Below are 23,988 nucleotides of genomic sequence, written 5' to 3'. Positions count from 1 at the left end.
TCGTGTCATTTTCTGAAAAAAAAATGTTGGATGTGCCAAATACGAAAAAGTCCCGACAAGATGCTTATTTCGAAAGAGTTTGGGTGAGTACAGGAAAAGGCTTGGATATGTCAATGTTGTTTTATCATTCACATGGCGCAGCATTAAATCAGGATTCGATTGTACTCTGTCCCAAAGTTTAAAGTTGAATGACCATGGCTAACTCTGAAAATTGGGGATCATGATGGTTTTTGATAATGTGTTTTGAACCGGAATGTCACCTTTCCAGCGCTTCGAGGACCTCGATTAGGGCTCCCATCACGAGCGAAATCGGGTACTTAATATAAAAAACTGCTTAGATGAGTGGCAAAATATGACTCTGACTTTTTAGGTCTCAGAACCAAGGCTGCTCTACAACTCGTTCCTGAACTTGGGTCTTCATATTTATACCCTTTTTCATTTGAATTGGGAACCCTACTAGGGGTGATACCCATCTCTGGAAATACCCCAAGCAATATTATCGTACAAAACTCTGCCTTTTGCTTACATCAACGGTCAAATTGGTCAAAATATCAAGCCCTCACTCCGAGGTTCAGATTACTAATTCTATTATCATTATTATTATATTTCATTAATCGATCGCGCTTTCGGTTGCAAATAAAAAGAGGTGAAATATGATTTTGTCGCAGTTGTTAGTGTAAGAGTGTAAGGAGATTTCAAATTGTATGAAAAAAAGCATGAATGGTGCAAATTGACTCCAAAACCGTCATTAAGCATTTCAGATATATCCTGAATATTAGCGAAATTGCTCATGAAAATTAATTTTTCGGCTTGTGAAGGCTTAAGCTTCGTATCATATTTTCTTGAGAGATCGGCCTAGTTAAGGGAATTTGGAAAGCTAATTAAAAGCTTGCCCTAATCCGACTTGACAGGTTAAAGCATACATATTCCCTACGATTATCAAGGCAAGCAAAGTGAATAACAAATATAATAGATGGTTGTAGAGGAGATGGTTGTAGCGCAGTTGACTAACGCGTGACCGAGTTGAACTCGGGTTCATGGGTTCGATCCCAGGTCTCCCCCACCCAAACCAACGTATCTAGTGGATATTCGCCTCGAACGGCGACCCTTGAGCTGAGAACGGGCCCCCAATCTCCAACAAATGACAACGATAAAAAACTGTATCATCTTCATGTATCATGAAAGCTTGTTAAAAGAAAATGTATATCCAATGAGACTTGCTTCTCGCAATAAAGAGTAAAAAAAAAAAAAATATCCGAGAAAAAGGGAAAAGTAACCTCTATATTGCGAGCTGCAAGTCTCAATGGATATAGACATTAATATAAATAGATATATGATTGTAACTGAAGGTTTTTGTTGACATCTTCGGTTATTGGAGCCCATTCTGGGTTCGAGGGTCGCCATTCGAGGCGAATTTCCACTAGATGAGCAGGTTTTTTAGGTTTTGATGGTTGGCAGACCTGGGATCGAACCCATGAACCCGAGTTCAACTCGATCACGCATTAGTCAATTTGGTACAACCATCTCCCTGGAAACATAGATTGGAAAAATGTCCAATCTCATTAATATTGGTGTACAAAATTCTGTCAGATTGTGCGTCGAAAACTTTTCATGTCTCAGTTTACTGGTCAAAGACGTACGCTAGCTATTTGCTTGACGGTACCCATCTCTGCAGATCTCCCCCCCCCGCCATCAGACATTACCTGAAACTTGATTTCAATTCCAGTTATTTCAACACACACACTCCCTACGGTTGGCGTTCTTGAAACTTCTCCAAGAGGCATTGACCCTCCCCGTAAAAAAAAGAAACAACGAGCATTGGGAGGTTCCGGTTTCCTAGTATGATAAATCCTCATCAAATTTATTGCGTAGGTACTTGACAGGTAACAACAAACAAGGATGCTGCAGGTTTCTCAAAGGACTAGACCCAATAGCTTTCGTCTGGCTTTGCTGTTATCGCGGGGAGGTCTCCGACTTCCTCGGGGCGTGCCCTCTCCTCCCAAACCCAGGCTGTCCCGGCTCACCGTCCCACCAACCGTATTCAGATCTTCAGATTTCTCTCTCAAAGTGAAATTGAGGTCATGCTGTGTACTGATTGCATAGTACACGTTGGCCTTTTCCGGAATCAATAGCTCTGTGAAGAATATAAGAATGAAGCATATATATATATATATATATTCACTTTCCTTTGGGTTCTTTAGACCCCCATTGAGATGCTCTCACCTTTATCAGGAAGCACTTGTGACAGTGTATAGTTTTCCGGGGAACCTTCGAGACCATGCTTCATCATTGCGCTACGAATGACTTCTTTGGTCTTCTCATGATTGCCAATCATGATGCTCTTGTACATGATGACTCCTATAACGAAAAACAACAACAATTGTTTTGGGGCCACCAGGAGCTTTAAAATGGGTCTGCCGTACCTTCAGTCTCCGGTCCGGCTTCTTCGATAGAGACGCGAATGATGTAAAACTCAGAGGTCCGATATGGAGAGTCCGTTGCCGAGCCCGAGGAAGCCACCGAGGTCTTGGACATGCTCCTACTTGTTGCCTTGGACTCGGAGCCATGATCGCCCAACGACTTGGTTGAAGCGCTCGATCCCTTGAGTGGAGTGGATGCTCCCAAAGGCTCCGATCTAAAAGAAAAGTTAGTAAAAGGATATCATTGACATGTTCGTGGCAGGCTTTGATCCTCTAAATAATCTTACTTGGAAGTTGTGTTGTTGCCAGAAGATGCCAAACTAGCATCCATTGAGGGCAAAGATGAGTTACTACTGGCTGAAGATAAAGCTGAATGTGACTTGGAACGAGCTCCATTTCGAGATTGCTGATGATCCGGCATTGGGTCACTCTGACTGAGAATATCAGAGCTGGATGCGGATTGACACATTGAAGGTTGTTGCTCGGCATGCTCTCCGGTTAACTGAAAGGTCAGAAACGGTTAGAGTTGGATAGGCTAGCACTAAATAACAAGAGGATTGTATGCTTACCTGAGAGCTAGCAGAACTCGATCCTGTACTTGCGATGGAATCATTCTTCCGATGGAACCCGCCCAGGCTGTTGGCTTTCCGCTTGTACTTATTATCCTTGGAGGCCGCCGAGCCTCCCCCTGATATTCCACTGTTAAGATTCGGTTCAATCTGACAAGACAATTCGAAGGCCTCACGCTCGTCCAGAACCAAGACAGAATCCCACCATTGGCTGAATCGCGGTTGGCCATCGATATGATAGGCCTTGGCTGCACCTTGGAGTAGTTTGATTTGGGCCAACACCTCGAATTCCTTCCGTCGTTTGTCAAAGTTGATCAGTCCCTCTGTTGTGTCCGGAATGGCGGTGTCGATCATGGTCAGATCGGTTAGGAATGTTCCCAAATAAGGAATCGTACCATAACTGATGGCCTGCAAGGGAAAATTACAATCGACATTGTTATTGAACCTCGCATGATTTGGGTGGGCGGCCTGCCAAAGTTCAAGGGGAAGGACATGGCTCTTGTTCAAAGCTGCGAGCATGCAGGATCAGAATTCGAATACCCATGACAGCAACCTTGGCAAAGAAAACTATCACGTAAGACGTGACCAATCCGCGACCGATTGAGTCTTTTCAATCAAAGCGGTTCTCTCTCAAAGGAACTACTACCATTAGCTCGATTGTCTAGCGATGCTTAAAGGGTTAACTTTGTAGGTAGGCATTGAGCCAAAGCATCCGCTCATGAAATGTGTATGAAGCAGCCCAACATACCCGAGAGTTCTCCGAGTGTTTTTGAAGCACTTTTTGAAGGTGATGATCATTTTCTCCCACTGTGTCGGCAAAGCGAGCGGTACCCTCCCGAACCAAGAGCTCTCGTTGAGCCAAGGCGTTGTTGTCCTCACTGAAGATCCTGGCCAGCTCCTCAAAGGTCTCGAGTTTATCCCGTGGAAGATGACTCCAAGCCTTCTTCAGGCGGTACACCGGATTGGTTTGAAGACCTGATATGATTGCCTTGAGCGAGGAGAAGTTCTTCAACACCCGGAGCTCCTGGGCAATATCGACCCATTTGGAGATGATCTTGGCCCTGGCTGACGACTTGGCCTCGGGCTCCATTAGTATGGCTGAAATCACCCGATAGCAAACCGCGTTGAATTGCTCGACCGTGGCCACCACGCTGACGCAATCGCGATCACGACCTTTGTCTCTCCTCGACCAAACGGAGCCAAGACATTGATGAGGTATTACACGCTTGAACAACTCCTGAAATTCAAGGCATACTAAGTAACTATCTGGTCATGTTGGGAATGCAGGGAAAGTGCAGAATGGCCACAAATATGCAACCATGACGACTGACTCCCTGTACGTACGTATGTAATGAATGACAGGTGCGAGTGGGAATGTCTTGAACAAAACCGAGATATTTCAAAACAGGACCGAGAAAGAAAAACACGTCAAATTCAATTGCTTCTGACCAGTCATGCTTCTTCTACGTTTCATGACATCCGAAATGGATTGTTTTACACAGCTGCCGCCGAATGTCAAGTGCTGCAAATGCCATCCTATTGGCCTTTCAGGCCTAGCTGTTCAGTGTAAGGTGTCAGTACGTAGGATAGAGATGGATCATGGTCGACTTACGTAGTCCATTCGAGTGAGCTGTTGGGCAAAGATGGTCTCAGGGATTTCTAGGAAGTCCGAGTAGGGAGGGATGATGCCATGATTGGTCGTGGTCAAGTTTCCAGCACTTGGATGTCGAGAAGGAATCAGATTGGTGTAGTGATATTGCGGGTGATGGTAGCCTTTGCCATTGGAGGCCGAAGGGGGAGATTTGACATTGAATTCGGGCGCGGTTGGCATGGTGGAGGTGGAAAGTAATTGATTGATCAATGGCGAACACTTCAAGGTAGACCCAGCCGCATTGGAACAATGCGGGCCACCCTTAGCTGACCTCCGGATCAGGTCACCTTTCCGATGGACCTAAGATCAACATCATGTGGGACATTAGTTGCCACTCTGTGGGGAAGGTTTAAAGACTATCATGTAGTAGCATACCTTTTGATCCAATTCCGAGTCGGGCATCACCCGTGAGGTGAAGGATTCCAATTGGGTTAGACATGGGTAGTTGGGAGGCTCCTGAAAGTCTTCCGGGTATTGATCTAACCAAACGTGTATCGACTGACGCAGAGTTTTTCGGTTTTGATCGCGCATGGCCTCTCGCATTGGAGAATTCGGGTTTCGTAACTCGTCATACCTAGAACACGAGGAAATCATGGAAAGTGATTTTCCCAAGAGTGCTGGCAATGGGCTGTGTGGAGTTCAACCTGGGATCTAGTTTCTTCCCACTGAACCATGAAGATCTCGGAAATTGAGTGAAATTCATCCACGATTGTCCCGAAAACTCGTTACTTCCTGCTAAGTAAGATAGTGCCAATAAAAAGGAATGCTTCTGGCCTTGACCTACTACTCTGACTGATGGAAGACGGGACCAAAATCTCTTGAGCATGAATAGTCAACTTCAAGTTGTTGAATAAGCTATCTTAGCACGCAGTAATGGAATGCCAACACAATATCTGTAGTCATGTGTTTCTCGAATGGAATTGCCGTTCGTTCCGTCACAAACGACTCGATCAAGAACACTTTTGTTTCCCAGGAAATGATTCTAATCGGGGGGCAAATCGGAATTTTCTTGATAAATCCCTTCCGCATTAGGACCTGGATTGAAAACGTCACTGGCTGAATTTTGGACTGGTGGGAAAATCATGGTTACAAACATCCCCGAGGAGGATCGCCTCTTTCGAATCCCGTGTTACAATTTCACTTCAAGGTCCTTTTTTGCGTGAGTGACATTTGAATGCTTGCACTTGGTGTCTCACCGTGGATAGAATTTCTGGCCAAGGTTTACAATCTTTTTTTTTTTTTTTAGCCGCGAGATCTATTTCGGTTTCATGGAAATTCCCGGCCGGGATCCATGTTAATCCCTGATTTGAAGGTCCGTTAGTGAAATAAAGAATACGATGCATCTCCTCTGGCCCCTCTGCGTCATTCTTCGCCTCAGATTGTTCTTCAAGATTTGTCGTCATTGCTTCGACTTCCGCTCTTCTAGGAAGGAGACAGGATGAAATGGGCCTTTCAGGCGAATAATTCGGCTCATGGAGTTCAATATGATGAGTCCATTGGATGAAGGACAGTTACTCCAAATACGAACAACGATTCGAATAACGCAATTGCCAATGGTGCAATAAGAAGTCCTTGATCCCTTTGGTTGAGTTCTGTCAAATGCGTTTTCCAGGGATCGTTTTATCTACCTCATTCATGGTTATGAAGGAAGAGCTTGCCTGCACAGTAAATGCATATGTCTCGGTATTCAAGAAGCCAAATACAACGTGGTTGTTGACAAACCAATTCAGACCAGTTCATTAATGTCACGTCATGGCAGTAATCCGTAATAAAAACCAATTGCTAAAATATGGTCACACTTGACGTGCGTTCTTTCCTGTAAGCCTGTGGCGCAGCAACTTGTTGTGGATCGTGAACCAGAAAGAGATTGAATAGTAATGCGGCAAATGAGATGCGGTTTCCCTCCCGTTGCCAAGCGTTTCCGGCTTCGTTGTTGGTGAGTAGAATAACCAGGCCAAAAGCCAATGCTATCGAACTCTTGTGTCGTGATTCGCCAAGTTCACGACAAAGAAAAGGGGAAAGGTCGGCTCCGCGAGACAGATTCAGATTTCCTGAGGCTCATTGCAACTTCCACTCGTCGGCGATTTTGATCCGCTTCATTGGACGTAGGAGCCTTGGAATGCCAAATTGGGTGCATGAATGTAGGCTGGTGACATGCTCGTCCTCATTCACGAGTTCATGTTTACTCTGGCATCACTGAAAATCGTTGGCGGAAGCGCCCGGATTCAGTTTTGCTCAACGCTCTGTGAAGTCTGAACTAGGCCACGGACTACTAGAAATATGAACTGGCAACAGCTTTCCCGCCAAAATTGGCCTATTGAGAGTCGGAGTAAGTTCCTCTTCAAAGTATTCGAAACGTTAGACAACGAGATCATCGTAATTAAAGGCAGTCACTTTTAATAGGTTTGCTTGCAAAGCGGGTTGTTATCGAGTCAAATCGTTAAAAGCTTCGTTAACCCAGTGTGGCCAAGTTATACAATCGGCAAAATCTCAAGATTATATAAAGTACTAATTTTGAATGAAGTGAATGGTTCAGGCGATATGAGACTGTCGTTTCTCTTCGAGGTCCATATCTCTAGATGTCTGTGACAAGTTTCATTAAAATTGCACTTTGGCCACGATTCATTTTCAGATCATAGTTCACGACCCAAAGGAAATGAGCGCCTATAACATTTGAAACACCCACGTTTCACATCGGCGAAGTCGTGCTGCCAGTGATATTTACTTGAATGATCCCTCTCATCCATTCAACTCTCGACTTGATGAACAAGAATGTTTTGAATTGATATTTTTCAGGCGGTTTTTAGGGTGGCAGAAGTGCTGCATTGCATTCATTATCCCACACGGGGCTTGGTTTTTTAAATGTGATTAGGTGATTGATGGGCATGGAAAATGTAACCTTGGCTTGAACGTGCGATTTGAAGCTTATTGCGTGGTAAGTTCTTAATTGGTCCGTGTCGCAAGATGCGAATGGGTGGAATGGTTTCGGGCCTCCTGACGCCTGTTAAAAGGAAATCACGTGGAAGCAAGTTTCCTCCTAGAATGACTTTCGGGAGCCAAGTCAGCGGCTCGATTTGACGTTTGTGGTGTACGTCGACGAATGATGCTTTGGCAAGATCTAAGGATATCTATCGCCTCAGCTAAACGCCCCCAAAGCAAATCAAGATCGAACTCACGGACATCCCCCCAAGGAAGCGAGCTTTGTTTACCGTTAGAGATGATGTCTGAAGATGACGACTTACCTTTCCAAGAGCAGGTTTAGAACCTGCTTCGGAGACGCAAATGTTCGATATGTGGCCAAGAAGACGTTGACATATGTGGACTCCAATTCACCGACCTCCGAGGCCAGACTACCCACCAGTTTCTCGAGGCTGCCAGCCTTGATGAATCGAACCCGAACGGTCTCCCATTCCAAGTGGGATATGTCGTCATCGGACTCGCCCTAGAAAGAGATGTGGTTAGTCAAGTCGCAGAGAGGTTCAAGAGGTAGGTTGTGTCGTTTCTTACTCCACTCACATTGATAATGCTTTTACTGGGTGAATGATATCGGACTTTCTTAAGATACACCGTGTAGATGGCACCCGGACACTTCTCCTCGCCCCAATAACGCCACGTGGGTTGCTTAAATGAAAGAAGACAAAAAAAATCAATGAATGAGGAAATGAACCTTATCCGCATCTCTTCCAGCACGGACAGTAATTACTCCCATCATCCTCATCATCTTCATAATTATCGTCAAGCACCTCACTTTAAAGTTGACTTCTCCGAAACGCCAAGGATACTTGGAGATGCATCTCAAGTCAACCATGGAGTTTAAAGACGACTCTGATCTTTTGAGAAAGGTGTCTGTAAATTGAGCCGATAAGGTCCGGACGAGTTGAGGAGCCATTGGACATGTTCGGCTCAGATTCACAACGATCACGACGACTAATTTCGTGTTAGACAAGTTCGCCCTTCAACTGAACCTCAACGAGAAACGAGAGAATTCAGCTGATAGAGAGCATTTTGCCCGACTGCAAACTTGTCTGACAACTCCGAAATTCCCCTCATGAGACACCGACTTCATTTTGGAAGCAGCTTGACCAGACTCCATCGAACAGCACCCGGATAAATTGTAAAATGAGTGACATAGCTCTTAGCACATAGTTTGTGGCTACTCCCGCTTGAAATGTTCAACCGCCGTCTGTTTGGTCGTTCTATAGTCAAATGTAGGGAAGACTCAGTGGCCTAAACTCCATTGTGAAGGTTGATTATAATGAACACTTGTTCGGCTACGTTCGATCATTTTGCATGAACTTATCTACCTGACTGGAATGTTGGGATTTTTGATCGTTCAAATCCCATGTTTCGTTACTTTGTGATGAAATTCAATCCCCTCTCGGATGATTAAAAGTCTTGGCCACACCGCAAAATTGTGCGATGACTGGGAGAGCCAAATAGTCAAGATGAAAGCTATGGCAGTGGACGAGAGAGAATTATTATAACAATTATTATACTGTATTTTCGTGGAGGGTTCTCCTCGCTCACTTCTCACCCCATTGAGTTGACGATTCTGGTTGAGAAAAGCCCTCATTAAAGCAGATGGAGGGAGAGAGATAGAGAGAAGCACACTCACACTTCCAAAGAATGTACAATACGTGTCGCTCCAGTTGAGAATTTAATTTCAGTCCATGAGTCTTGTCAAGCTCTTATCAAGGCTTCAACATCCTTCTGCTCAATGCCTTTTTGTACTGGAGGCAGCTAGTTTCTGATGTTTGTCACGTGATCAGTGAGATTTGAATGCAGTTGATCGAAAAAGAGATGCTCGTGAACATGGCTTCATATTTTTTTCACCTCAGTTGCCAAAAAGATCTCCTCAACTAACAGCCTCAGTATTCTGAATGAAAGTTAGATTCAAGACCAAATCATTAGCTCAAATCTCAAATTTTATTGCATAACTGAGAGCATGCCTAGCACCCTTGACAGTTAGTCGAACCCTTTCGTATTCAAAGTCCCTGCTTTCCTTCAATTGTTCTCCCTTCGTGATTTTTCAAGGATTTGCAAAATTAACGCTTAGGAGTACTAATGGATCGTGCAACTTGCTAATTTTCAGAACTCCTTATTCAATTGCCAAGTCATGCCTCCGACATGAATTCTGCTTTCAAGGGAAAGAACCTCTTAACCGTTGTTGCCATTGAGGGAATTATCTAGGAAATCTCAATACTTTTGTCTTTGGTCATGAAGACTTTGAGAATAATGAGTCGATTTGTCGCGATCATTGTCCTTACCTCGTCACCGTTGGTTTGGTTGGTATCGAGACGCATGGCGTGGATTTAGTGCAATTGATTTGAATCACTACTACATTATGAAGCTCTTTCTTGAATGGACAGAAACTTTCTTCTTTACTTTCACCACCACATCAATGAATTTGATGGCGATCACGTATCAAATCCGCAAACCGGTACGGATATTCATAGACCTAGATGTCCTGAGAAGGTGAACCTGTAACGAAACAAAGGGGACAGTTTTTGAATAGTTTCTACTGACAGACAACAGAGTTTCCATGTATTTTGGCGTCCAAATATTTCGCAGACGAGGAAGTCCGACACGCTAAGTTCGGTTTTACCGAATTTTTTCAGGTTGAACCGTTGATAGTGGTACGGCGCTCACGACGAAATGAAATTTCACGGTATTTAAATCCTTCAAGGATGTGGCTTCATCTGCAGACTTGATATTTTGCTAGTAACTAGTGTTCGTACAACTGGCGTTGTCCCAATTTAAGTTTGGCGCGGATTCTATCAAATAGCAACACAGAGGGATCTGAAATATCATTCCTGCATTCTTTTCTCCGTCCCGGTTGGCAATTGGATAGTCCATCTGGTTGTGATTCAGGTCCTCTCGTTGCAATATGGTCTTTAAGATGTCTTGAGATTGAGCAGCACATGACGCTCAAAAATTGTAATGCCCATAATCGAGTGCCAAGATGCCATTAAGGCTTGAAATGTGTACCGCAAACCACAAGCAAGATCGAGAAAAGCGTGACCAAATGGATTTCAAATCCCATCTGATCCTTTTGTCAATAATTCACTTTCCATTGGTCTTTGCAGGGAATCTTCAGAAAGTTGAATTTTTTCTCTTTTAGGTGTTTATAACCCTGTTCATGTTTGGTACGAGTACCACCATTGACAAACAAAACATCACGATTTCGCTCTGTTTGGTGCACCAAAACATGAAAAAAAAACCATTCTAACGTGAGCAAATTTGATCGTGCACACATGGCTTTCCGAATAACCATTACCTGATCAAGGAAAGCGTTGCGTCATCGTGAATTGTTTTATCTATTTCAGGAGCATCAAGCGGTGATGCACTATGAATACAGGAGGAAGAGTCTGAAAGCTAATCATTGGATCGGGCCTAAAGCTAAGGCCTGAACTTGGTCGTATTGTTGGTATTGGGCAAGTTGTTTTTTGATTTTTCATTCAATAACCCATGGCAGGAAGAGGAAATTGCTTCGTTGTTGCGTCAATTGGTCTTGAGACCCTTCACGGCCGAGTGCCGCAACTTGCCATCGAGGATAGAATAGCCCCTTGCAGTACTCCATCAGTGTTGCACGATTCTGACCTTTTGCCTCTCGCAATTTGTGGCAAATCCAATATTTTCCTTGTCCACCGAATCGAGGATTATGATGTGCAATAACATTACAAGAGAACGTCAAAAAGCATGGTGACTCATTGGAAGTTAGTTATGCATAGGAAAAGTATCTTGCACACAATTTCCAATTCAAATGGAAAAGTGAAGTGCTGTACGTGAAACCAGTTTAGCGTTTTGGACCTTGCGATTATGTAAGAGTCCATTGTCGTTAATATGAGAGGACTTTTGTCTCCCCGCCGATCTGCCCATAAAGTCTGACATTAGCTTCGACAAAATTGAGCAAGCTTCACGATCTCAAATGAGATTATCAGGAGACCAAATTTAAACAACTCCAACATCACTCTCAAATCGCACGAAAATTGGAGCTGAAGATAGCCAAGGCGACACATTTTCTTAAACCAATGGCCAGTAATAAGAAAGCTCTATCCAAAAGGAATCCAAGAAATATGGACTTTGACCGGGTTTCCCGATTAATGGCCTATTTCAGGTCGCGGAGTCCGTTTTCATAATGAATTAAAAAAACAAAAAAAATCTACATCATTGCAATCAAGGAGGACATTTTTCAATCAATCGATTTTTGAGTGGTTTGGTCCAAAGTTAGCTTGTTAATATCTTGTGTAACTGACAAAGAGGAGGCGGAACATTCAAATTTTTATGGTGTCATTACTACATACTTTAGACCATCTCTCGTGAGTTCCAAAAGCCAACTTTGGACCCAATGTGGCCAAGGAGTTTCAATTGGCCAGATATTTTATTCATATTATATGCGGGATGAGTGGTGCCAGGGCCGTCGATTTCCTTCCTCACTGACTGATCTACTTGGAAATCGCATGGCATCTTCGTGCTCCACAGTGTGCATGACCATGAGTCTTGCCCATCTCCAATCGTTATGACTGATTTGCTGATGTATGGTTGGCTTGTGCACACTGCACACTCTCGATATGTGATGCGTCCTTGCATGAGGGACTGCAGCAAACTTTGCGAGTTCAAGGTCGGAATTTTATCTTCTTCATAAGAATTGAGGCAAAGTCAGGGTCATCCCCCTCCCTCCTCTTTAGAGCAAGAAGTATCATTTTGAGCCGAGCCAACCCAGTCGCTCAAAGACCTTGTTGTCTTCCAAACGGGTTGCAAGTAGTGCCATGACATGCTAGGGCCTTTCTTTCATTGCAATTCATATCTCGGCCTCAATTGAAAGCCGTTAGAGTTCACATGGCCATTGTTAAACGCGTGTTCAAATACAATAATAGATCTCTCGACTGAATGGACAAAAGCCAACGGATGTATTTAAAGACAGAAACAAGAATCATTCTCAATACCTGGCGGTTCGGATGATCGAGCATGAGACTGGTCAGGGTAGGAAAGATGACGAAAAGAGGCTCAATCAAAGTGGTACAGCCTTCCTGACTCTCTCAAATCACTGCTTTTCTCGACAAATTTTTGCGATTCTCAAGAGCATCCCCTCGATGTTCACTTCACTCGATCAAAAGAGCATTTAGACTCCTCTGAAGCACTTTATGTTTACACTGAAAACGCCGTGTTTAGACACATCACACTCTAACCTTACACAGCACTGAACTACCGGAGTAAATGCCGAGATAGGAGTAGTGCTCACACTCAAGTCACGTAGCCAGCACTCAATGAATCAAAAAAATTAGCAGGCCATGAACAAGGATAGTGGTGGCAAGTGAGGAATTTTAAACAATTCTGAGCGTTTTAAGGAATCTCCACTTTCTCTCTCTTGTTCTTCGCTCGTGCTTGAGGAAACGAAGAACCCGAAGGCTGGAGGATACCTTGAAAACTGAACTTGGTCTGAGTGCGTGTTTTTCTTGTTCGTCACTATTCCCTCTACGTACATAAACTTTAGCCCAACCAGGCAGGTATGGAGGCATGGGATCTCCCTGTGAAGTGATAATCTGGTATAGCCCGTTTCAGCCGAAGCAACGCTCACTCCTGTCACTCTTTGTGCTCTTCAAGCGAACATCACCTGCTCGAAAGAGTCCTTCATACACCAGAGAGATGTACACTTGCTCGCCACTTGAGCATGACTGCGTTTCAGTGTGGCCAAATGTATTTGGACGATTTAACCAAGCACCGATTTTGGGCCATTTTTTAAAGCTTCTAACAGTTCGTTTGCTCTGATATCAATTGCCAATGGAGATTTAAGGTGCTTACCATTTGAGATTCGAAAATGTTTGGTACCAGTGCTATGAAGATAGGATGTAGGCTTTTTCGTGATGCTTGGTCAGAGACTATTTTTGATGGCAAGCCTAAGTGCATGGCGCGTTCAGAGCCTGGTTCCAACTCAACATGCATACAGGTAATACTGAATGTGGCTCTGAGTGTGCGCCAAGCCCTGCCATTTGTGGCCCTACTATTCTAGTTGTAGACCCTTTATGCCGGAGACTGGCTTTGATGAACTTTTACGTACGAACATCTACGCATCGTTATAAACCTCTCCTCTCATTGTGGTAAATTTTACTCACGATGAGAAGATGCCACATCAGAAATGAAATCTTGCATTTCTGGCAATGTTCCTCAGTCATGAGATCTGGGTGTGCAATTAATCTAACAATGTCAGATTGAAGGCACTTTTTGCTCTTTCCCCAACTTTGTTACCTTTGTCACATTTTGAACCTTCCACCTGATGAGTCATCAACCGTCTCCATGCGGGTTTGATGAACCAAAAACACATTTCAGATGAAGAATAAAGACACTAATGACTCGGTCTGATGTTGATCTGTGGAGGCATACTTTCACTTGAGAGATTTTGGTAGACATCTTGTCATTAAAAACAGCCCTGGGTGGCCAATGTGTTAAAATGCATTAATTTTATGAACCAGAGTAGACGGCCTTGATGCTGTCCAGATTGACTCACTTTGTGTAGTAGACAAAGTGACTCTGGATGACGGAATGAAATTGAGGGTAGAAGTCCTTGTGAAGAGGAATGTGGCCCATCCTCTTTTCTCCCTCGGTAGGATTAAGGGATCTCTAAATTGGATTCACCAAGCGTGTATCTCCAATCAATGATGGGGGTAGGCTGGAAGCATCTTTTTTCCTTGACCTTCACCTTGGATCAATTAATTCTACCTAGAAAACTCGGAACCATGTCATAAAAGAGCTTCAGAATTCTTCGTCAGCCCCTCAAAGATATTTCGGTTCTAAATCATGGGTCCCAGTTGCTTTATTGGCGCTTTGCCACATGTTGAACTCGGATGACGTACATGAACGCGCACATATGATTCTTAAATGTTCAGTATAATGAAAAAAAGTCCTCAACTGTGACCGTCATTCAAGACAAATAACAACAATAAATCTAATTACAGTTTTCTTTTTCCGTGACTCCTCCCTCCATCAACCACGGCACAAGATGAGCGAAAGAAACTCGATCTCAAAAGTGGAAGTTTCCGAGGAAAAAGGTTTTAGCGTCGTTGATTTTGTGTGAGAGTGTTATTGCCAACAAGGGGTGGAGGTGTCGATATCAAGGAAGTTCCGAGTTTGAAACGCGTGGTGAGTCGAGAAGCCGGAAAATGAAATTTGATTACAATTTACCGCGAAGGATGACAGTCACTAACATATTTAGCAACTTATTGCCATCCACCCACAATTGCTTGGTATGCTCCACAAGTTTGATTGAGGAAGCCAGTATCCATTAAAGTGAACAGTTTTACACAGTTACTCGTTCAATAGTCACGATTTCGAGTCGTTAATCACCTTTCCCGAGCAGGTCCAAAAGATCAGAACCAGTCGGGGAAGTTATTTCATCATTCGTTCTTTCTTCGAGTTCAGTTTCTTCTTTACTCCACGGGGTCCCTCAAGGCCAGTTGTTCAATCCTATTGAACGAGTCAATACGCAGGGATCATCAGCATTTGTTGTGACCAGAGCCACGACAAGAAGAGCCTTGAGAATCGTCCAAGTTCGGTGCTAAACAACTGTACCCACACATACACACCACAAGCGTATAGTCCTTCATTAGATTGATGTCCGATTCTCTTACATGCCCAGAAGGAAGGATTGATGAACTTTTCGATTGGGAAACTTTGCTTCATTTATGAAAATAAACACATTGTTAGAATAGCTACAAGGTATACTCCAATGTTGCAGGATTTAAAATGGCCAGAATTTCGGTCCCAATCATCGAGAACGTAATTCTCAAAGTAGATCAATGGGGGTTTCGTCTGAATCAACTGATTTCGGGGCCAATAGGGTTGGAAATCCGGAGGCAAATATTGATCTGTTCCAAGCCGGTCTTTGTAATGAACGAATGGCTCCGAATTTCCCCAAGCCTAAATCGGAGCAAATATAATCGAATTTGATACTTGAATTGAATCAACTACCAAAGGTTTGTGCGGGAGCTTACCTTGGCAAAGTCCGTCGTTGTCTGAAATGAAACAGCCCAATATATGAATAAGGGGTTCATAGTAACTCCAACATTGTCAATATTATCAATGCATTACTCCAAGACTGTGTCTAAGCTCTACTTTCGATCTTGGTTCGCCTTTTATCCAATAATTTCAAGCAATTTATGCAAATACCTGCCAACCATCGCGATGGAATAGTTGCAAAACAGACCTTTGATTAATGTGGCCTGAGAAAACGCACGAGCTTATCAGAAAAACCAGTAATTTGTCATTTTTCATAGCAGAGTTCGTGGAAGTTCAGGTTTGGCGATGATTAGGTTATCCTGCCATATGGAAAGGATCAGATTTAATTCGAGCGTACTTTGGCTAGTCGAGTTGTGGAAGCTGTGGTCGTAATTTCCAGTTGTTTCAAGTCCATGTTAATCTCACTTATGGCTGGATCGTAAAATTTTCGAAATCCCTCGACTTCGCCAATGACTTCGTTGATCCAACCCATGACTTCAGAGTGTGCCACCAAAACCTGCAAAATGTTGGATCGTTGCGATAAAAGCCTGCGGAACTTTCCATTCCCTGGACCCAAAGTGTCGGTCACGCAACCTCAGTGTCGTAATATTCCTCGAAGTTGCAAAATCGCCCTGTCATCCCTTGCAAGCTGTACAAGACTGCGTACGAGTTTCCTGGTTCCTGGTCTTGTCCAGTCCATGTCTCTTGAATTGGATACCTATGGTCCGAATGTCACATCTACTAATGGAGGGGCTCTAAAAACAGTAACAGTTGGTACCTGAAATAAGTCGGTGATCCGTTATCATAATCATCCTCGCCCCCCGCTCCATGACAGACTCCTTCCAAAGATCTAAAAGACGCCAAAAAGCTCGACATTAAATTCAGAAAGTACCACGAGCTTATCATGGTCATGTACGATTTCAGGGTGCGGTATCTCCCGAACTCGTCCCGGGCTCGAACCATCGGTCTTTGGATTCCGTTGATATATTCAACGACCTCGTACACCACAACCTCGCTATTTTGACCGTAGGTCAAGCTTGGTCGACTAGCAATCAGGTCCCGTTCCACCAAAAATATGTATTCCGTCGCCGATCGAGTTATATGACCGGTACATATACGAGTCGTTGACGCCAAAAGAGATCCGTTTTCGCATTGCTGCAATGATAATGGAAAATAACCGATTCGACCGCTGGGTCCATCTTAAGCCAGAATGACGCTTGATCCTCTGACTTTCTTGGGGTATATGAAGGTTTGGACTTCGAAGAGGGGATAACGAGACTCGGGTTTATCCGGAAGAACATTGGCCTCGCTGCAAAACCCAAAATCTCCACGACCCACCCGACACCATCCGAAATCCTTGAGACATTTCTTTCTTCGCTCATAGCAACGAACACCTCTTCCTGTCGAATGACATCACTTATGAAAGCTACAAAACTCACTTCCAACTGAACAATGGCATGCTTTTTACTGTTGGGATTGGCAAACTCCAGAGTGACCATGGCGAAACATTCGAGCACGTTCCGTTGTAGATTCCGGATTTGTCGATCCTCATCCTGATGAGGCAACACCTGTTTCAGTCGGCTCTTTCAGATTCAAAGCTTCTTAGGAATTTACCTTTAAGTCAGAGCGTGATTCTTCGTACTCGAGGACTTCGTAAAAGTATTCACACTGATACTTATTAATAGCTCGTCGATTTTTGTAATATGGAGAATCTGGGGATAAAAATATGTTCTCATAATTGTTTAAGCAAAAGACATTTACATAGATGGCGTAACCGACGCATCCAGTGATGCCATCAGGGACTTGAGGCTTTCGAGCTCTCCTGGTCCGGATGGCGTGACATCTCAGTTTCTGCTGAGATGCTCACTGGTTCTTGCTCCTGTTTTCTCGTACTTGATGCGTTGCATCTTGGATCAGGGCAAGTTTCCATCTTCACTAAAGTTAGCTCATGTTGTTCCAATTTTTAAAGGGGGAGATAAGTCGCTCCCCAGTAATTACAGGCCGATTTCTCTCACTTCGAATATTGTGAAGGTGTTTGAGAAGATCATGAAGTTCAAACTTATTGAATTTCTTGATATTCATGAAGTCCTTCCTCCTAGCCAGCATGGGTTCCGAGCATATTTTAGCACGGTTACCCAACTGATTGAACATATTGAGCGGGTTATTGAGGGACTAGAGAGCCATGAATCAGTTGATGTAGTTTATCTTGTCTTTTCTTAGGCCTTTGACAAGGTAGATCATGGTCTTTTAGTTAACAGGCTCCATGAGATTGGGATCAAAGGCAAGGTTCTCAATTGGTTAAAAAGTTTCATTTTTGGTAGGAAGCAATTGGTTAAGGTTGAGGGATCCCTTAGTGACATACATGATGTCAAGTCAGGTGTTCCCCAGGGTTCGATCTTAGGGCCCCTCTTGTTTATAATATTCGTTGCCCCGCTTCAAAAGCTTAGTATCACTGCCAGTCTCTCTTCTTATGCTGACGATACAAAGTTAGTTTCTGGTAGGAATGGCCAAGATTCCAGTAGCCTTGCAAAGGACTTAAATCGAATCTACTCTTGGGTAACTGAGAGTAATATGGCCCTGAACGGAATGAAATTCCGCTCAATGACATTTGGGTCAACTCCTTTAAATACTCCACTCGTAGATAATGGAGGTAAAGATATTGAGCAGGTCTCATCTATGAAAGATCTAGGTGTAGTCCTCCAAAATAATGGAAAGTTCGATGAGCATATCCAGCTGAAGGTGGGTAAGGCTTTTCAAATGTGTGGTTGGATATATCGCACGTTTAAGTCCAGAGATAGCATCACGATGCTAACTCTGTACAAGTCGATTGTCCAGCCACATCTTGAATATGCCTCACCCATTTGGGCTCCAATGAGTTCAGCAGGTTTGCAAAAGGTCGAGCAAGTCCAAAGATGTTTCACTAGGAACATCACAGGATTGAGAGAGCTCTCATATTGGGAGAGGCTAAAAAAGTTGGGATTGTACAGTGTTCAGAGAAGGTGCGAAAGGTATCTGATACTGTACGTCTTCAAAAGTATCCATGAGCTTTGTCCCAACCCAGGATTTAGGGTCAATGCTGCTAGTGACCGCAGAGGCTTAATGTGCGTTTTGAGAGCACCTTCAAGCCCTCGAGAATCCAGGCTAGTTCGAACAATGAAGTCCACATCTCTTCTTTCTCGGGCTCCTTCATTGTTTAATTTTCTTCCCTCTAATTTCGTAAGGAATACGTAGGCCCTGTTGATCCGGTAGCATCTTTCAAGTCAGACTTGGACAAATTTTTTAGATAGCATACCAGATCAACCCTACATTCAAGGACTAGCTCGGTCTGCCAACTCAAATTCGTTGGTAGACCAAATATCATTATAAAAGTGAAAGGTAATTAAAGAGACGAATTATAACCTTTCATTTTAATAGTACTGGGGATTACATTCCCTGTAGCGGTTAGAAAAGCCCGTGAAAAACCAAACCCAAAAAAAAAAAAAAGAATGTAACCCTTATGTGACGGAAGAAAACGGTTAAGTGGCTCCTAACGTTAATTTTCAACTATAAACAACTTGCAAGCACACATTTAATTTGAACTAGGATTAAAAGTGTTCCTTGTCAATGGCAAAAGCCTCGCAAAGCTCTTATCTGAATTTCATGCTATCACTGAAATCACACTATCACAAACTTGACTCATATAGGAGTTGTCAAACCAAACCACTCTTTTCCATTTGAGGAGCAAAATGATTGCTCCAGTAATTCGGGTCGTAAAACATTCCAAGTTTTAGTTCCTTCTGACTAACAGGCGTACCGGATGCTCGGATGTTTCTCAACAACTCCCAAATTTAACTATGAATATTGTTAGGCACCAAAAATGAGGTGAGCCAAAGTATCGAAGTATTTGGGAATATTGGCGGTGAAATTCATTTTAGCCCTATTATTTTTTCCACGAAACTCAGCCTTGGCATTCTTGACCACCAGTCCATTTTCCTCTCAATTCATTCCTATCAAGGATATTCCATTTACTATTATTTTCGCCTATGAAAAAGCATACCTATACAAAAAGAGTGGATTTCACTCTCCTCAACAGGGTGACCAATATTAGTGGGCAAAAACAGTTTGTGACAATTCTTCTTAACAACGAAAAATAATTTAGAAGACCATGTGACGTGCAAAATGCGTATTCTTACACGAACCTAACCCGATCTGGTTAGTTACCTTCTTGGCGGACTTCGCCCCACATGGTGATTTTAGTGTCACCAAGTACAATTGGTGGATCAATGTACTCAGACTTTCCCTCAGAACTGAAAGAGTATCGAACTTAATCATGAGAGTCCCTGTTTCAACGGTCAAAAAAATTCGGGGCTCACTCTTCAAAATAGCAATAATCGTGGATGAACGTTGATTCTGGAATGGCAGCCTCAGGCTTCACACTACAAGGCTAGAATCATGAATTTTGAAGATCCAAAATTCCTTGATTCGATCAAGCCAACTTCATTTGGTCGTATAATGTTTAACATTGGTCATTCATTTACCACAAATTTCTCAGGTCCATTGACGTCCGTCCGAAACCTACTGAAGCGTTGGTCTTTGGAGACAGCCTTGGAATCACATTTAGAAGTGAAAGTTATTGTAAAGGTAGTGCTAAGACAACGAATTCAATATTCTTACTTTGAGGGAATACAAGACTTGATAGTTTTCCCACTTCCTTGGTCGATATAACACATGCCCATCGAATTTAGGCAGGCAGATGGGATAAAGTTGAGAATTCCTGTTGATTCGAATAACTTCAGCCCGATCAATTGATTGAACACGTGTACTTTCAAGCTCTTGACTTGCCTTTGAATAGCTCCATCCAACCCAATAATGGCCAAATCGAATTCTTGGCCAGAGAAAAGGGGGTGGAATTCGATCCATTCCACGTTTAATGGACTCATGGATTTATCGTAAGCACTCTAAAATATGTGGATTGTGCAAGATAGTACCATTGATATACCTTTCATCTGTCAGTTACCTACATGATAGGGCTGGATTGTCATCGAGAGTGACGTGCTAAAAAAATTAATGTAACCAAATATCAGATTTGTATCATTACTCCTTAGACTGATTTACCCATCAGCTCTGACTGGCGCTGTAAAAAACCGATTGCAATCCGTGTAGTTGGCCGTAGGATTAGATTTGGCGGAACATTTGCTCATCATTTTTTCCTCTAAAGCAAATAACTGCAATTGAAAAACTCAACTTTGCAGATTCCATTTATGTACCCAAAAACTTGGATGGCGGTTTACGTCCTCTTGAGCATAAAAGCAATTGGCCAAAGTGAGAACATGTTGAGGCGAGATCAATGTTCCAACGCATTGGGTGCGCCTAAAATGAGAATTGTCGATTGATCACGAGTTTCGGAATGGATCGTCGAAAGAGAGAATAGTAGCGCTCAAAATTCACGGACTCGACTTGGATTCGAACGACGTATGGTTGAAGGCCGGAGGCGAACATGTGATTTTCAGACTCTCGATAATTGATTCCGCATTGTAATGGTTGATTGATTACATTGACATCTTCCAATGCCTTCATTACCGTTTTATTTTCTGATAGAAGAGTGGGTTATTGAAAAGTTGAGGTTCTTTCAAAACAGGTACATTATCTCACCCTGAGTTAGAATTGCCTCCTGAAAAAATAAGTTTTAGAGTGAAGGGTTACTTGATGAATGCAAAACAAAAGCTAATTATCAAACTTAGATATTGGTCATACCTTCCATCGTAGATTAGCATGCAGACTGAAGCAGTATTTAAGGCCCATATCGTCAAAGAGGACATCGCGAGGTTGATCGTACTCAATTTCCAGGTATGGAGGGCAGTCCTCAAAATTTCGGGACGGAAATTTGCTTATTAAATACTTACTCGAACTCACAGCTAGAAGCAGGGCAAGGATGGAGAGAAAATCTTCATTTAAGGATCCGACGAGCATCTTGCTTTTTTTACCCCATATATAAAGATTCCTGGACGAATGTTTGTAGGTGGGCTGATGTTTGACTTTCTCGCCCACAAAATTAGAAATGTAGTACCCATTGAAGTCCATGTTGTGGAAAGCGGAGCTGTATACCCGGATGACCATCGGACACACATAACCATAACAATACGAGGGAGCTTGGACATCCAAAGCATCGAATCGCCGAATGAAGTTCAACCAATCACCCGTCTGTCAATAACACCACAAGATAAGAACAGACCAATCGCAAGATAGCTCGTTTAGCCCACAGGGTGGAGAAAAATTAAGTGCCCTTTTTGGTGCCCTTTGAATTTATTTCTCCCCACCTAAAGATTTGCTTGATTATTTTTTAATTCTAAGTTCTCATTACAAAGGACTACTGAAAAAGCTGGTACCATATCATAAATGATCTAATATTAGCGTAAAGAAGATTGGAGACCCGGCAATTTCTTGGCTACTCGAAGATAACTTCAGAAATCTCTAATTTCAGTCCTTGGGCAGGGCAGCTCTTAAATGAGTCGCACTTATTTCGTTTAGTTCTCCACCCTTGAATGGTTCGCGGATAAACACTGAAAGCCTCACCCACCTACTTCGGTCTCCTGCCGTCCTTCAAGTATACCAATAATAGCCTTGTCTGTGACCTATGAACTGCGCTCACTTCACATTTTCGGACTTGTTTTCCTCGCATTTTCTCAGACGACTTAATTACTGGAGGTTTACCAATCTTCTCACTTATGTCATAATTAGATCATTAAGGATTATGGTTATAGAACGTTTCTCAATAATCCATTGAAATGACAAAATGGCACAATATCATTAAGAGGACACCAACAGTGGACTTTGTTTTCTTTCCACCCTGTACTACGAAGTACAAACCCAAGCTGGAAATTCCGTATACGGAGCAAGAGAGCGATCCTCCAAAGTCGTGTATTCAAAGCCCTGCGTTGTTAAGAGGCACTTGTTTAAAATACTGGTGAGAGAGATATAGTATGCCTTTATTAATGAAATAGTTCTCACCGGATCTTTAACTCCACACATGAGATGTCCTCCGCCTTTCACTCCAGCCTCACCCGTCATGCCATAAGCATAAGGGTGAAGAGCTATGAAGTTACCCGGGTGCTCACCTAAAGTGAGAGTAGAGTTATCGATTGGCGTATCAAGTGGTTTTAATTAGCAGCCCATTAAGTATAATTTTGCACTAAAAATCGACGAGAAGCTTAGGGTGTATACGAGAGCAAAAAGCCATTCATGGATTAATCAATGACTTCAGGTTTTTCAATTTAGTTTTTGTTTAACAGGTAATTTTTGCCTGAATGAGTATATGTACTTCACATTTAAAAAAAGCAAACAATCCTATACAATTCAAAGATTTTAGTTTTCGCACTCAGAAATAGTTTGATGAACATTTTCCTGATTGCCAGATTTGTTCCTTTTTACGATGATAATCATAACGGTTAAAAAACTTCCAAAAAATCAAAGGTAATAATCCATTGTCAGTGGGCAAGTCAAAGAAACCCAGATAAACCAAAGCCTTGGAAAAATAGAAATAGTCTGTCAGAGAGTGAAATAATTGGCGGTATTTTTGTTGCTCTTGAAAAATCTAAACAAATTAAGGTTCCTTTCGTTTCAGACATATTCTTTTCTATATTTCAGGTAAATATCATGTCAATTTTCTATCATAGAGATTATAAAGATTCGTTGTTTTTTTCGGTTTGGTTTTGTGCGGGCTTTTCTAACCGCTACAGGGAATGTAATCACCAGTACTATTAAAATAAAAGGTTATAATTCGTCTCTTTATTACCTTTCAATTTTTATATGATATTTGGTCTACTAACGAATTTGAGTTGGCAGATCGAGCTAGTCCTTGAATGTAGGGTTGATCTGGTATGCTATCTAAGAAATTGTCCAAGTCTGACTTGAAAGATGCAACCGGATCAGCAGGGCCTACGTATTCCCAACGAATATTAGAGGGAAGCAAATTAAACAATGAAGGAGCCCGAGAAAGAAGAGAAGTGGACTTCATCGTTCGAACTAGCCTGGATTCTCGAGGGCTTGAAGGTGCTCTCAAAACGCACATTAAGCCTCTACGGTCACTACAATTGACCCTAAATCCTGGGTTGGGACAAAGCTCATGAATGGATTTGAAGACGTGCCATCTCAGATACCTTTCGCACCTTCTCTGAACACCTTTGGACTTGCTCGAGCTTTTGCAAACCTGCTGAACTCATTGGAGACCAAATGGGTATAGCATATGGGTGAAGCATATATAAGCCATAGATTTGGCTGAACAATCAAGTTTTACAGAGTTAGCATGGTAATACTATGTTTGGACTTAAACATGCTGAAGATTCAGCCACACCTTCGAAAACTTTACCCACCTTGAACT

General features: G+C 42.8%; 2 protein-coding genes across 8 annotated transcripts in view; both read right to left on the bottom strand.

Annotated features, from left to right (window-relative positions):
* Positions 1-1,826: 1,826 nt before the first annotated feature.
* On the bottom strand, positions 1,827-10,067 carry LOC131887785 (ral guanine nucleotide dissociation stimulator-like 1). 7 transcript variants are annotated; one of them, XM_059236482.1, is made up of 11 exons: positions 9,908-10,067; positions 8,148-8,261; positions 7,883-8,082; positions 5,016-5,214; positions 4,602-4,940; positions 3,738-4,226; positions 2,990-3,397; positions 2,708-2,922; positions 2,424-2,635; positions 2,224-2,358; positions 1,827-2,134 (listed from the first exon to the last, which is right to left on the bottom strand). In XM_059236482.1, the coding sequence occupies exons 1-11, from the start codon at positions 9,941-9,943 to the stop codon at positions 1,914-1,916; spliced, it is 2,568 nt and encodes an 855-aa protein (XP_059092465.1). In that variant the 5' UTR covers positions 9,944-10,067; the 3' UTR covers positions 1,827-1,913. The 7 variants fall into 7 exon arrangements, with proteins under 7 accessions (XP_059092465.1, XP_059092467.1, XP_059092464.1 ...); XM_059236484.1 differs by having other exon boundaries at positions 8,157-8,261; positions 9,908-10,066; XM_059236481.1 differs by lacking the exon at positions 9,908-10,067 and adding an exon at positions 9,175-9,228.
* Positions 10,068-15,291: 5,224 nt separating this feature from the next.
* LOC131887784 (uncharacterized) overlaps positions 15,292-23,988 on the bottom strand; it is a 10,405-nt gene continuing 1,708 nt past the window's right edge. Inside the window, exons 4-26 of the mRNA XM_059236477.1 lie at positions 22,620-22,726; positions 22,479-22,541; positions 21,596-21,812; positions 21,366-21,526; positions 21,264-21,282; positions 21,064-21,202; positions 20,903-20,981; positions 20,727-20,836; positions 20,633-20,666; positions 20,454-20,569; positions 20,286-20,385; positions 20,150-20,215; positions 19,985-20,055; positions 19,833-19,918; positions 17,247-17,344; positions 17,101-17,185; positions 16,863-17,032; positions 16,549-16,787; positions 16,411-16,482; positions 16,227-16,350; positions 15,991-16,149; positions 15,629-15,649; positions 15,292-15,554 (exon numbers count right to left, since the gene is read on the bottom strand). Coding sequence (XP_059092460.1) covers positions 15,318-15,554; positions 15,629-15,649; positions 15,991-16,149; positions 16,227-16,350; positions 16,411-16,482; positions 16,549-16,787; positions 16,863-17,032; positions 17,101-17,185; positions 17,247-17,344; positions 19,833-19,918; positions 19,985-20,055; positions 20,150-20,215; positions 20,286-20,385; positions 20,454-20,569; positions 20,633-20,666; positions 20,727-20,836; positions 20,903-20,981; positions 21,064-21,202; positions 21,264-21,282; positions 21,366-21,526; positions 21,596-21,812; positions 22,479-22,541; positions 22,620-22,726 — 2,573 coding nt within the window. The 3' untranslated portion in view covers positions 15,292-15,317. The remainder of the gene's footprint in view (positions 15,555-15,628; positions 15,650-15,990; positions 16,150-16,226; positions 16,351-16,410; positions 16,483-16,548; positions 16,788-16,862; positions 17,033-17,100; positions 17,186-17,246; positions 17,345-19,832; positions 19,919-19,984; positions 20,056-20,149; positions 20,216-20,285; positions 20,386-20,453; positions 20,570-20,632; positions 20,667-20,726; positions 20,837-20,902; positions 20,982-21,063; positions 21,203-21,263; positions 21,283-21,365; positions 21,527-21,595; positions 21,813-22,478; positions 22,542-22,619; positions 22,727-23,988) is intronic.

The sequence above is a fragment of the Tigriopus californicus genome, chromosome 10 (genome assembly GCF_007210705.1).
Source record: "Tigriopus californicus strain San Diego chromosome 10, Tcal_SD_v2.1, whole genome shotgun sequence".
In the NCBI taxonomy this organism is placed as follows: domain Eukaryota; kingdom Metazoa; phylum Arthropoda; class Copepoda; order Harpacticoida; family Harpacticidae; genus Tigriopus; species Tigriopus californicus.
Note: the sequence above shows the minus strand (reverse complement) of the source record. Positions and strands in the feature narration are given on the sequence as shown.